The sequence below is a fragment of the Abramis brama genome (genome assembly GCF_963993115.1).
Source record: "Abramis brama genome assembly, chromosome: 12".
NCBI classification, from domain to species: Eukaryota; Metazoa; Chordata; class Actinopteri; order Cypriniformes; family Leuciscidae; genus Abramis; species Abramis brama.
In genome coordinates this window covers 12,212,715-12,226,556 of record NC_139974.1, presented here as the reverse complement: position 1 = coordinate 12,226,556, position 13,842 = coordinate 12,212,715, and the positions used below count along the sequence as shown (strand labels likewise).

Here is a 13,842-nt window from a genome sequence, read left to right as displayed (position 1 = left end):
ATATATTTTTGTTATATTATAGTTTTGTTTACATAATGTGTGTGTGTGTGTATACAGTATATATGTGTGTGTGTGTATATATATATATATATATATACACACTGTATATGTATATATATATATATATATATATACACTGTATATGTATATATATATATATATATATATATATATATATATATATATATATATATACATATATATATATATATATATATATATATATATATATATATATATATATATATATATATATATATATACATACATACATACATACATACATACATACACAGTATATAGCACACACAGTAGGCTATATAGCACAACTTGGAAAAGCTGAAAAAGGAAATTATAGAATTCAAATTTGGAGCATCCGATTCTCTATGATCAGTTCATTAATAGAGGGAAGGATGTTGTTTCTGCTTGATCATGCATTCCTTTGCAGGAATTTAAACACCTGAAAGAATCCACCCACTTGGGCTAAATGTGATTTGTCTTTTGCTGTGAACGCATCCGAATATGACACAATGAACTTCTGTCTACTGAGCATTAACAATCCACCTACCCACCCCTGCTTTATGAAAAGGTTGCTCTGTCACAGAATATGATGCAGCTTCTGATACTGCAGAATAATGGATGAATGTTGTGTCTAGACAAAGCATGTTCTAAACGTTCTGTGACATAGAGGTGCATGATTTCAACAAAAGATTAGAATATCCTGTAGTGAGTAACATTTTTCCCTACTTTCTTTGGGAAGGGCACTAAGGTGTGTTCTCCATCCATTGATTTTCCACCTGTTGCATCGGAGAAAATGAGATTAAACATCATCATCATCACCATGACATCAACCAGCCGATTACTACTCACTTTAATCGCAATTACTCATTATTATCTTTCTCCATGCCCCATAAATGAATCATGGCTGACTGTGTATAAAATGCCATCAGTCACTAAAAACATTTCCTTTTGCAGCAGCCCTGCATCCACGCCGCAAGCATCACACAACGTAAAAGCAAAATGACAGAGTGCCTTTTTTAACCATTTCAAATTAGTGTGAATACAAATGATGGGAATGCACAGTGAGCACTTAATCTATAACTGTATTCTAAGTACACTAGACCACAGAATTCTAGGCTACTCTCACCACTTCCTGAAGAGGTACAGGATATGACCCCACACAGTATTAACAGTAATTATTCTTATCAACATGTCTCTCTTTGCCTTGCCTTGTCTTGGGCAAATCAAGAAAAGAAGAAATAAGAATGAGTGGGTGATGGAGAAAATGAAAGAGGGAGAGGGAAGGAATGCATGTATGTGCATGAAGGCATGAAGACACTTGTGCATGCTGGATGTCTGAGTGGAAATTACATTGAGATGTGTCAGAGGAGGCAAAGCCGACGAATGTGGGGGGAATGGTCAGTCGGGAGACATGGGTAGGGGGGCTTCAGATCTTCTAGATTAGTGTGTGAGTGTACTGTGACTGTTGTGTCATGAACTGCACCTAATTTATCTTTAAAAAAAGCCTCCTCACGCCTCATTACGGTCCATCATCTCAGCAGCGTTTTACAATGTTGAACTGTAATCTGATACAAGTCTCAGTATACATATATTCTATATCGAAGACAAACTGGTAACTATCAGATTTGGGGATGAATATGAAGATGACACTTGAGTATAGAGTCATATAGTGGAGATGCTTGACGTAAGGTTGTTTGCGTTAAATCCAAATGTAGAAATCTAAAATTAGGAACATAAGGATCTGGAGACATCAAGTTGTCGGAAATAGCAAAAAAAATAATTGAGTTCTTCAGAAAAAAGATATGTCTATTGAGAGGGGGTGTGTAGGTCTGGACTTTTTTTTTTTTCCTGAATGTGAATGAGTCACAGTGTGTGTGTCATGGCCCATACTATAAAGGAGAACACTTTCACTAGTTCCAATGTTAGTAGAGTGATAAAGACAAGTTTGTACACTGTTTACTACTTGGGTTTTTTGGGATTATCATGAAACGTAAGTTCTTCATTTTTTTTCCCCACTTTACAACACAGCCATGGGAATGAGTTTAAGTGAAGGCAGAAATATGTAAACTGTAGAGGGTGGGTCTAAATGGGTGTTTTTGCTTTCTATGAATTTTGTTTTGAAAAGTCTATTCAGTAAAGTAGTAGTAATATTATTAGTGGTCAAGGCTCATTAACCTCAAGGTATATTCAAGGTTAATTCAAGGTACAATAGGTAGATGTTAGAGATGGGTATTGTGTCATTTATATTATTTTAAATATGTAAATCATATTGTGTTTAACTCTTAATTATGATTAATTATTGATTTTTTTTTATTGATTTTTTTGAAGAATCTGTTTAGATCTTTATCATAATAGTTATGGGGATTTAACAACCATAGCACAATATTCAGATTAGTTGTCAACCAATACGTCTTTTCAGTGTTTAATGTAAATTATTAGTTAAAATACTTTGGTTCCCCAAAATCTGAATATGTGGTTGAATTCTTAATAACAGGTCACATTAAGGTCAAAGGTCAAGGATATTTTCTCCTAATCAAATCAGACTTGACCATTTGTGTCTTTAAAGGTATTTAACCCACTAATTCATATCTGGTCTGTTCTGTAATTATATTAATTCAATATCGTTATAATATATGTATATATGTTATAATGTTATAAAATAATAGAATAATGAGATTCAGAATATAATAATATTTAAGGCAGTGTTCTTTTTGACTAAAACTAAACTATTTTCAGTAATTGAAATACAGCTAAAATAAAATATAAATATTAGATTAAAAACGTAAATGAAAATTAGAAAAGATGCCTTGGAGACTAACTGAAATAAGTTTAAATAAGTACTAAAACTTAAAAAAAAATATTCAAATTTTAATAAATAGTAGATAATACTAAATATAACACTGTTTCAAGGCTGTAGCGGGATCAGAGTTCTAACCTCAGTCTGTAAACATTCTTGCATTGCTTTTGCATGATAATGTCCAATTTGAAAACATGCATGCGTATCGACTCGGATCAGTATCAAGCTCATAACTGAACAGTTGAGCTATATTAGGGCAATGCTATCTCCAAATTGTGTTGACAGAAGCGAAAAGATGCTATCAGAGTGAAGCAAAAATTTTCCAACACTAATGCAGATAGAGGATGTCTGCGAGTGAGTCAACAGCTGTTGAGCCAATAGAGTCAGTGTGATCTTTCACTTCACAACGGTTTTGATGGAGAACGCCGCTATCAAATCTGAAGGGGTTGCACGCCGCGGTTATCGTTGACCTTAACAATTTCTCCATTTAGAAAGTTTCAAAGGATGCTAATTGCGTAAATAGCTATTCATTTCCTTCTAATGCTTATCAAAGGGTTAAATCACACAGTTATCACATATCTGCTGAATGTATTTGAAGGCCTACGACCTTCAGACAGACTTCGGCTATATGGCTCATTGGAGTTTGCTGTGGCTAAAGACTGGTGGAAACATCAAACGGGCCGGGAATTAGCCAATTATTAGCGGTTAAAAGAAAGAACTGCATTAGGCCTAATATATATTTTTCCCTTTAAGAGTCAAGAAATGCATAAAATGCTGCTAAAACTTTATTTCTATACATGTGTGTATATTCTCTCTCTATTCAGATTCACTTGAAGTTTGAAATTTCATGAGCTTTCATCCAAATAGTATACATCTCTTAATTTTGTACACTCCAAGAAACCGATTGCAACGCACCCAGCTACAGTTACAAATATGTGTCCAGCATGCCTTGGGAATTCCTGTGGGGAGAAATCTTCCTGTGTTCCAAATTTTTGTGTCATCCAGTGTAACCATTACAAACCAAGAGGAAGAGCTCTCCGTGCAAATTCCTCTGCTTAGATACAAGATTTTAGGGAGTAAAACAGCTGTTCAGGACACACATTGAAACACTTGTGACTCAGAGCAGCTTTTCCAATTACATTAATATGAAATTCTATTTGTTTTTATGCTGACAGTGTCAACTGACTTCACCTTTCCCCTCATCGTCTTGGTGACTTTTGTTGAGCACTTCGACTTCGTCACAGCCCGTTCCGTTGTACCACAAGGAAAAAATGATCTGCGAATACTTTACCATGACATGCAAAAGCTACTTAACATAGCATATAAAGAAAAGCAAGAGGTAAGTGTCAGTTTGCTGATACATGTTTATGTAAATGATTTTCTAATTCATTTTAAATGTCCCACGCGGAATAAAATGCACGCACTTTTCAGGTCATTTAGCTTTCTGTTTGTCTGATTAAATGCTTGACATTTTTCAGAATGAGCTGAACGACTTTGAACAATCGCTCACATCCCTGCCCGCTCTGGACTTCAGAACAAAAGACCTGGAATCACTCGAGGTAGTACATCAACATCTCTGCCCCTGTCTTATTCATCTCTGTCTTTTGTCTGTCTCTTTCTTTTTGACTGTATATTTGTTATGAATAACATCTGAAATTAAGACCAAACTGTTCATTGAAAACCCCAAGATTACGTTTATCTTCTCCCAACCAAAAGGCCTGACTGAAACTGAAATTCAGTGCCATTTTAAAGCATGGTTTGCCAAGAAAGAATGACGGATAGACAGAATGATAGATAGAGAGACAGATTATTATTAGTTTCAAAAATAAGATGTGTGTAACATATGTCTCCTTTTGGCCCACAGGTGAGCAGTACCTTAGCACAGCTGTACTCTGGTCTTAAATCCTTCAAGTTCCATCTTAACTGGATCCAGCGGAAACAAGACGAATTGGGGAGTGATAATTCTAAGACTACCCATCTCATCCAACTCATCAACAGAGTGCTCACACAGGTAAGAAGAATCGTGCAGCTCACCAACAGTAGGAAATCAAACAGTAACTTAAAAACTGTCAAAATAGATGCAAAATACATGCTAAAGTAAGATCATGCCAACTGATGTCATATATAGTATATACACACACTACCATTCAAATGTTTGGGGTCAGTACGATTTCTTTTTTCTTTAAAGAAAAAAAAAGACAGTAGATTGCTACACAAATTATATTTCAAATCAATACGGTTCTTTTAAACTTTTTCTATTAATCATTTCTGGCAAAAAATAAAAACGTATCACGGTTTACACAAAATCATTAAGCAGCACAACTTTTTTCAACATTGATAAAGAGACATGTTTCATGAGCAGCAAATCAGCATGTTAGAAGGATTTCTGAGTGATCATGTGACACTGAAGACTAATGAGTAATGATGCTGAAAATTCATCTTTGCATTACAGGAATAAATTATATTTTAAAATATTGTAAAATGGTAATAATATTAAATCATGTTACTTTTTACATAATAATATGTAAAATGCACCAGATTTAGCCAAATTGGTCAATTTTAACCCGTAGTGCCTTGGCAGATTGATGTCATATATATATAAACATGCTAATTTGATGTAGGCTAAACAGTGCAACTTAAGGTAATATTTGTTTAAACTGAAATATAAATTGAAATATATTTACAAAATGTACTTCAAGCAAGTAAGTTTGGGTAAACGCAATAAATATATATTTTATATATACACATGAAAACTTGAAAAATGAAAAATATATTTGCGTAAATATTTTGAAATCTATGACCAATATATTAAATTTGGTTACACTTTATTTTGTCGGTCCTCTTTAAATATTCTGTTGACTATAAGTAACGTTGCACCTACATGTCAACTAACTCTCAGAGTATTAGTAGGGTATAGTAGACTGGTAGGGTTAGTAGAATAAGTTGACGTACTTATAGTCAGTAGAATATCTGTTGGGAACCATTACAATAAAGAGTTAGCAGATATATATATATGTGTATATGTATATGTGTATATGTATATATATATATATATATATATATATATATTTTTTTTTTTTTTTTTTTTTTTTTTTTCATAATATAGGTCAGTGTGACGATAGAGGCAAAATCTTGAAACAAATTGATTATTTCATAAATTACACTGGCTGACACAAAGCGAAAGTGAAATGAAAGTGAAAATAGGAAGTGGTTAAACATATCTTCTAAAACTATCTTACAGATTGAGAAGCCAGCTTCTGAGCTCGTCCACCCTTCCCTGCCTCCTCTGAAAACAGCCTGGGACTTGTACCAGGCCAATGTGGAGATCAACCAAAAACTGTACTACTTTTGCCACTGGTACATTAGAGCACTGAGAGGCCTGAAAGCGAAAAAATCGTGATCATACAACATCATTTGACACCAGTAGCCCTCAGCTCATCTCCATGGTGCAAGTAAACGCAAGATGAGGTCCACACGCATCATGGTAGCTTCGTTTGACTTGCCTTAATGTTTGAAGGGATGGAATGAAAGTTCCAGCCTTTAGAAGTCATCTTTCATCAGTTAACGGTTCATTTGTGTGATGTTGTTGTTTTAATATTATTAATAAGTAATGTATTTAATTTAATTTATTTTAATTGAGTTTGTTTACAATGAAGGATTTGTTTTTATACATCAAGTGAATGAGAAAAATAGCACTTTAAAATGAAGTGTCTCATTTTAATAATGAATTTTTTATGCAAAATCAGCTGCAGGCAGTTGCTAATAATGTCCAATAGGTGTCGCTATAAGGTGTGTAATAATGACTAATAAGTGTTGTTACTGTGGTACAACTGTGAAGTATTATTTAAATGCAGTTTAGGACCTGCACTTCTTTAATTATTTTTGTAGAAAGTTAGTAATTTTGCGAAGATGTAGTGAATCAACATACTTGTTAAACAACATAACTATCTTTTAAGGTTAAGGTTAGACTGTGTTTGACAGGAATGTTGACCAGAAGTTGATCCAGTAACGCGGCCTACTCGGCAAAATCGCCATATGATAAAACTGGGCATTCAATACAAAGCAACTTCCATAGTTTTATCAGGGCTAATGGATGCTATTGTGAACACACTGAAAATGTGGTACCTTGAAAAGCACCCACTACCTGAAAGTTGTATTTATTCGCTGCGATTGCATGTTTATTCTAAATGAAATGTAACTTAAGTGCCAACCTATTGCAGAGATGTACTGAAAAGATGAGAAAAGAATCTTGAACAATGCTAAAGCCTTTTTCATTTCAACAGACTATTTGTAGAGAGGAGAACAAATATACAGTGTTTACATGATAAAGAAACAGTGTTAATATCTGATAATCATTCAGAACTCAAATTCACATTTTAATTTTACTTTGCAAGTTCAGTCAGATGGATGTAGACTGGGAGAGACCTGGATGTTATTTTTATTTTTCATACTTTTTTTATATATATCTATGTATTTATTTTTGTATTTATACTTTTATTTGATTATTGTCATTTGAATAGTCATTTTTCTTTCAATAAACTGATTTTGCATCAAACATGCAGAGCTTTTTTTTTTTCTTTTTTCTTTTTACTTGTTGCACTGCTTCGGCAACAACTGAACCTTTAACAAAACAATCTAACCATCGCATTATTTCCGATGTTCTCTATATAGTTATTTATATTTTATATAACGTGTGTGTCTTTTCATAGGTTTATAAATAATTCCCCTGCCCTGTCTAGCTGAGCATTTTCACAGATAGTTGAGCTCAACTAGATCCAGACAGATAAAAATTGCCAGCAATAGTGTAATCAACCATGAATGTCAAAATCTTTGTCATGATGACTAAAACCAAACGGTGCAGAACAAGGGACAGGATATGGATAAAGGATACATCACATGACTGTGTGTGAGTTTAAAACCTGAAAAGTCAGGACTTGGCACGTCCGGCAGAAAGAGAGATCTGTGATGCAAGCGTTTTGCCTAGCGCTCTCTCACAGCTGTTGGATTTGTCATGCTCCCTGAGAGAGAAATTGATCATGCTGACCAACATCATAACCATATTTGGTTAATTAATCGCACTAAATTAAACATTACATTGCCAGCCCTACATGAGACGCAAAATGAGTTTGCTACAGATTCAAGATGCAAAATGTGAGAGCGCTAAAGACATCAGAGAAAACACTAAAAGGTTAGAGGTTTTGCCAGTAGTGACAAATTACCTGTCATACAAACCCAAAAGAACATGCTCCTCTGTAACATCCAAAAGGAGGGGTAACAGCAGCAAGAGCACATGTGAAAGAACTAGGGTAGATAGAGATAGAGAGGGGTGGGAGAAGGAGAGTTCATATAGACTATTGAACTGTAAGCAGAGGACATGAGAGATCCATTAACAACCAGAATATGCACTCAGCAGAGGCAAAAGAAACCGTAACCTCTAAGTTGATTTATGACTGGTTGACCTGCTGTTGCTCATTTGAACTGCAGCTTTCAGTGGCCTGAGTTTATGGACAGGCTGATCAATAGAGAACAGCACCTCGAAATTCCCTTTCAATCTTCAACAACAGCAAACATGACAGTAAGTCTTTTCAATCCTTTCGAAGTGTACATTCAGCTGTTGCATAAGCTTATGATCATGTAGGCAATGATTATTGCCCAAGCACATATTTTTAAAAGATTTTCAAATAGCATGTGATGTACAGCAATTTAAATTAAAGGAATTTTAGCCATGGTCCATTATTTTACAGTATAAACTACCATTCAAAAGTATAGGGTCAGTAAGACTGATGTTCTTGAAGGAAGTCTCTCATGCTCACCAAGTCTCCGTAAACCAAAACACACATACGTATATTATATAAACACAAACTATTTTATGTATTACGTTCACAAAAAAAAGATTGTGATTTTATATTCTGCAAACAGTCACAATTAAAGAAACAGTTGCAATTACGAGAAATAAAAGCACATTTTTGAAATTTAAAGTAGCAATGACCTTTTTACTTTTCTTGTTTTAGGTAGAATGGGCTTGCAGTTATATTAATGTACAGAAGTGTTTATTTATTAGAAAGTTCAGTCTTGAATTGTAAACTGATTCCTTACCTTTCTGGTATGTTGTGATATGTAGCCAGTAGTATGTACTTTAATTCAACAATTTACAACATTCACAACTAATCCTAAAGAACTTAGATGTGCTGCCCATTCTGCCGTTCTTGACGAGGGGTTAACCAAAGATGACTTTTGGTGAGCAGTCTGTCCTCACACAACTCATGCCCAACAGGTGCACCTTTTACCTCTTACGCAACACTGTCCCCCTTCTTCATTATCCCGAACCGCTGCTTTACTAAAGAGTGTAAATGTTCTGCTTTTGGGACACCAAAGCATTCACAGACTAAAAACTGAAAACATCATCCAGTTCAAATGTCTTCAATTCAAATTATGTATGACATTTTATCGGTTACCAATACTATTGCTGAACAGAACACTTAATCCTATGAAACTCAGCTGATAGCACGGGTGTTTAAGGACAGTTAAGATGTGTTGACAGAATAAGCAATCCTCAGAACTGAACCTCAAATCACCCTTTCGCTGTAGTGATCTTATAATAGTATGTAATGACAGACCCCGGGAGTATATCTCTGATCCAGCTAGATCATATTTACTTTCAACATGGCGTTTTGTGGTATTTGGTCCCCTTGTAGACAGCTAGTGAAACATTGTTTGACATGCTACAAAATGGTAGAGAGAAAAAAAACATATGGGAACTATGCCGTGGGCATTAAATAAGACTTTTAGCAAGCTAATTAGTAAATAATGACACTCTAATGGAAAATGAGTTATGCAAATTCCCTCTCAAATTACATTAGATGTTACATTTTTGCCATGTCCATCTGCAACCGTGACCATCTAGTTTTGCTTCTTGCAGACTGCCACAAGACTTTTGGATGAGCTGTGTCACTTAACGGTTCAGTCTCTAGAATCACTGGAGCCATCAGATCACTTCCAAGTTATTAAACTTCTTGGAGAGGGTTCATATGGCAAAGTTATGTTAGCAGTGCACAAGAAGAGAGGTAAGTGATGACAACCCTATTACATGTTGCTTTGTTTTTATCTCATCTGATCTTATCCACACTACATCAAATTTCTTGGTAGAGTGCTTGATTACTGTTTACTGCTTCCTTCCTTTACTTTTGACAATATCTCAATTTGCATGTAATCTAGGAACCCCAATGGCCCTTAAATTCTTTCTGCGAGAATCCACATCTCTCCTGTCATTTCTGAGGGAATATAACCTGTCTTTGGCCTTTTGCACCCATCCCTCACTTACCTCAGCTTTGGGCATTGCTTTCTCCACTCCTACTCACTACGTGTTCGCCCAGCAACCTTGCCTCTATGGCGACCTCTATGATGTCATCGTTCCTGAGGTTGGTAAAAGCTTGACATCAGTTACATGCGTCTTAATGATGATTGTATATGATTAATGAGAATTGCATGCAGGAAACATCTATTTGCATGCCACAACTGACTAGTCCAGTCGAGAACCTCAAAAAGGTACATCTCTTGAGTTGTAATACACATAAAATGTTTAGATCAGGGTTGTACAATCCAGCTCATGGAAGGCCACCTTCCTGCAGTATTTAACTAACCCTAACACTAATTAAACTAACCTGAGCAAGCTAATCAAGGTCTTTAGAATTCTCAGAAACTTCCAGGCAGTTTCCAAAGGATCCAAGAGGTCCAATGTCCTGCAGAGATTAGTTCTAACTGGCCCCAGATCACTTGCCTGGATGTTTCAAGTAATACTGAAGACCTTTATTAGCTGGTTCAGGTGTGTTCGATTATAATTGCATCCAAACTCTGCAGAATATAGGCCCTCCAGAAGCAGGATTATACACCTAAGGTTTGAATCAGTGGCCTGTACTCCCAACACTGTAAATTTTGTCTCCCTATCAAACACACCCGATTCAACTCCTCGGCTCATCAGTAGAGACTCCAAGATTATGGAGCAATCCAAAACCACTGGTTTAGATGGAGTGAACAAAGAAAGAACATAAAAATTGATTGTAAATAATAGGCTCTATGATCTTGAATCTTGATGGTGTTTTGTAATAATCTATGATGGTGATTGTAAATATACGCTCTGTCTGTTCGACATTGTAGAACAGTGGTTTTCAGTTCTGGTCCTGTGGACCAACCAAAACCACTGTTGTAGAACAAACAACTTAAGCCTTTAAAGTATGATTAAGTCATGTCCAATATCCTGGAGGGCCACTATCCCGCACAGTTGGCTCCAATCTTAATAAAGCACACATGAACAAGCTAATCAATGTTTTAGGGCAGGGGTAAGCAACTCTGGTCTTTGAGAACCACTTTCCTGTAAAGTTTAGCTCCAACCCTAATCAAAAACACCTGAACAAGCTAATCAAGGACAGGATTAGAAAGGGAGGTGTGTTTGACCATGGTTGGAGATAAACTAGAGGACCAGAGTTGCCCAACCCTGCTTTAATGTTACTAGAAATTTCCAGGTAAGTTTGTTGGGGCAGGTTGGAGCAGGACATTGGCCCTCCAGGAAAGGTATTGGACACCCCTGGCTTAACTGGTAACTTGATTTCTTGCAGGTTGGTCTGGAAGAGAGCCATGTCCAGGGAGTGGCTTCCCAGATCAGCGGTGCCCTCTCTCACCTTCATTCCCTTGGCTTTGTCCATCGTGATGTCAAACCGGAAAACATCTTCCTGTGTGACAGTGACTGCCGTTGGGTCAAGCTTGGTGATTTTGGCATGGTTAAGGCTGCGGGGACCAGGGTACCATGCGTGTGGTACAGTTCTCCTTACTGCACGCCTGAGGCTGAGATTGCAAGGAAGGGGGAGGAGATTGATTTGGGCAACTCAGAGGTGGATGACAATGGGAACAAGCCAAAAGGGGACTCCGGAAAGACTCAAAGGATGTTGGTATCTGTTGATCCCAGTACAGACAGCTGGGCATTAGGCATTCTAATCTACTCCATGCTTATGGGGAGCCTTCCATGGTCTGAGACTGTTTCAGACAACACTGCATATAAAAACTATCTACAGTGGAGCAATTGGGAAGGTTCAGCATTACAAGAGAGAGGGTCAGATCAAACTGAGGACTTCCACCAGGTGGCAACCCAGTTTGCAGCATTCACCCCTCTTGCGACATGTCTTCTCAAGTCCCTGCTCTATCCACAGCCCAGGCTTCGTGGCAGGCCAGATGAGGTGGGAAGGTACCTGGGAGGAGCCTGGCTATTGGACAAGGATGTCAGTAGATGATGCAATGGACTTATGATGGACAGGACTGAGGTTGTAGTCATCTGGACTATTCACTCTTGGCAATCACTTTTTAGGTTCTGATGGTAGCAGACATTTCTAATCATAAGACTGTTGTTTGATATATTTATAATTAGTTGGGAGTTTCTTTTCCTAACTGACCATTACAGATCTTATCTGTAAACATTGAAGCTTTTAGAATAGCCCAAAGAGTCATTAGGGTTGATTCAACTGAAGAGAGCTATAAAAATAAATTATAATTGGGCCTCCACAGTCCAGCAATATTGCTATACTCCAAAACAATGTGCGTCCTACAAAGATACAGCTATATCTGTAAACAGATGGAACAGATGTTGAAATTGTTAGTTGCATAGTTTATGATGGGGGAAAGAAGTCTATTTAAGGCAAATCAGTTCACTCAGCATTTTCATGCAAGTGCATCTACATTGCAACAACAATGGCCTCAAAAATCAGTTAAACAAACTTTCAGGAAAATGTGCTTTTCCGGAACAATCATACTGAATTTGGCAGTTACTTTGACTTGGTCAGTCTTTTTCTCATACTGTCTATGAAATGAAAGTTGTTTTCAAACATCTTATCTCTATTGAGACATACTGTATATCTGAGTGAAACAACTTATCAAACGGGGGGAAAAATGTACGGTTTGTCCATCAGGAATTGACTGGAACAATGGCTCATTGTCGTTTGCTATTTGCTGTGGTCTCATGTAAGTGACAGGATGCTGGAGAGCAAGGATTATAAGTTAATGTTTTTGACAAGAGTTTTTAAAAATGTGCACAGATAAATCATTTATAACAATGCAATATTCCATTAAAAACCTTTAATTGTCAACTTTGATTTCATGGTGACGTTAAAGGATGATAGAGGAGTATTATGATGTATACATAAATAATATATGATAATGATTTCAAACTGGAGGATCTTGATGTCCTAGACTGGGATTCATGATGGAACTGATGGGAACGTATAAATGTCAAATTAATTCAAATAAAGCAATTAAAATGTAATGGTTTGCTTTGATCTACAATAAAAGAAAATCTGGAAATGTATATTATCACCAACATTTTAAACTGTATTTGTAACATATAGGTTGCTTAAAATCATAAAGATTGGAATGTTCACTCCAGTCTTAAAAGCATATTTATGCTTTTAACAAACTATGCTCATTATGTCATCTTCATGTGTTGTGAGAGTAAGAAGGAGAATATCGTATCTCTCAAATTTCAGGAGATAACATTCAGACACATACAAGCACTCAGACACTATGTGTCCTAGATTTAAAAATAACCCCCCCGAACATTAATAAAACTCTTTCAGCCATCATCACCTCTGTCAGACGCACACACACTTGAAACCACATACACATGCATGCACAAACACACAGAATCTTCCAGATCTTTATCCCGCTGTGTCTCACACTTCTGGGTTTAAACCTGTCCCTCCATTCATCAGCGCCATACACACACAACAGGGTGATGTTACATGTAACAGATAAGTCTTTGGCTTGAGTTCAAACTCTTTCAACTGATCCATGAAAACATAACATTGTAAATTACTGAGTAAATATGACAACCATATTTGCAAAATACATGGAATTAATAACATCTTGCAGACATTCTGGTAGATTTATTTACAACCGGACCATCACATAATAATACTACTACTACTACTACTAATAATAATAATAATAATAATAATAATAATAATATACATCTGTAAACAAAT

The 13,842-nt window shown here is 36.1% G+C and overlaps 2 protein-coding genes across 3 annotated transcripts; both read left to right on the top strand.

The window, feature by feature from the left end:
• The first annotated feature begins 309 nt into the window (after positions 1-309).
• il11b (interleukin 11b) lies at positions 310-7,373 on the top strand. 2 transcript variants are annotated; one of them, XM_084131136.1, is made up of 5 exons: positions 310-2,011; positions 3,994-4,157; positions 4,297-4,377; positions 4,683-4,829; positions 6,060-7,373. In XM_084131136.1, exons 1-5 carry the CDS (start codon positions 2,005-2,007, stop codon positions 6,216-6,218), a joined length of 558 nt encoding a protein of 185 aa, XP_083987262.1. In that variant the 5' UTR covers positions 310-2,004; the 3' UTR covers positions 6,219-7,373. The 2 variants fall into 2 exon arrangements, with proteins under 2 accessions (XP_083987262.1, XP_083987261.1); XM_084131135.1 differs by having other exon boundaries at positions 310-4,157.
• Positions 7,374-7,484: 111 nt separating this feature from the next.
• LOC311093606 (serine/threonine-protein kinase SBK1) lies at positions 7,485-12,346 on the top strand. The gene is made up of 4 exons (XM_084131134.1): positions 7,485-8,393; positions 9,738-9,882; positions 10,034-10,236; positions 11,431-12,346. The coding sequence occupies exons 1-4, from the start codon at positions 8,322-8,324 to the stop codon at positions 12,097-12,099; spliced, it is 1,089 nt and encodes a 362-aa protein (XP_083987260.1). The 5' UTR covers positions 7,485-8,321; the 3' UTR covers positions 12,100-12,346.
• The last annotated feature ends 1,496 nt before the right edge of the window (positions 12,347-13,842 follow it).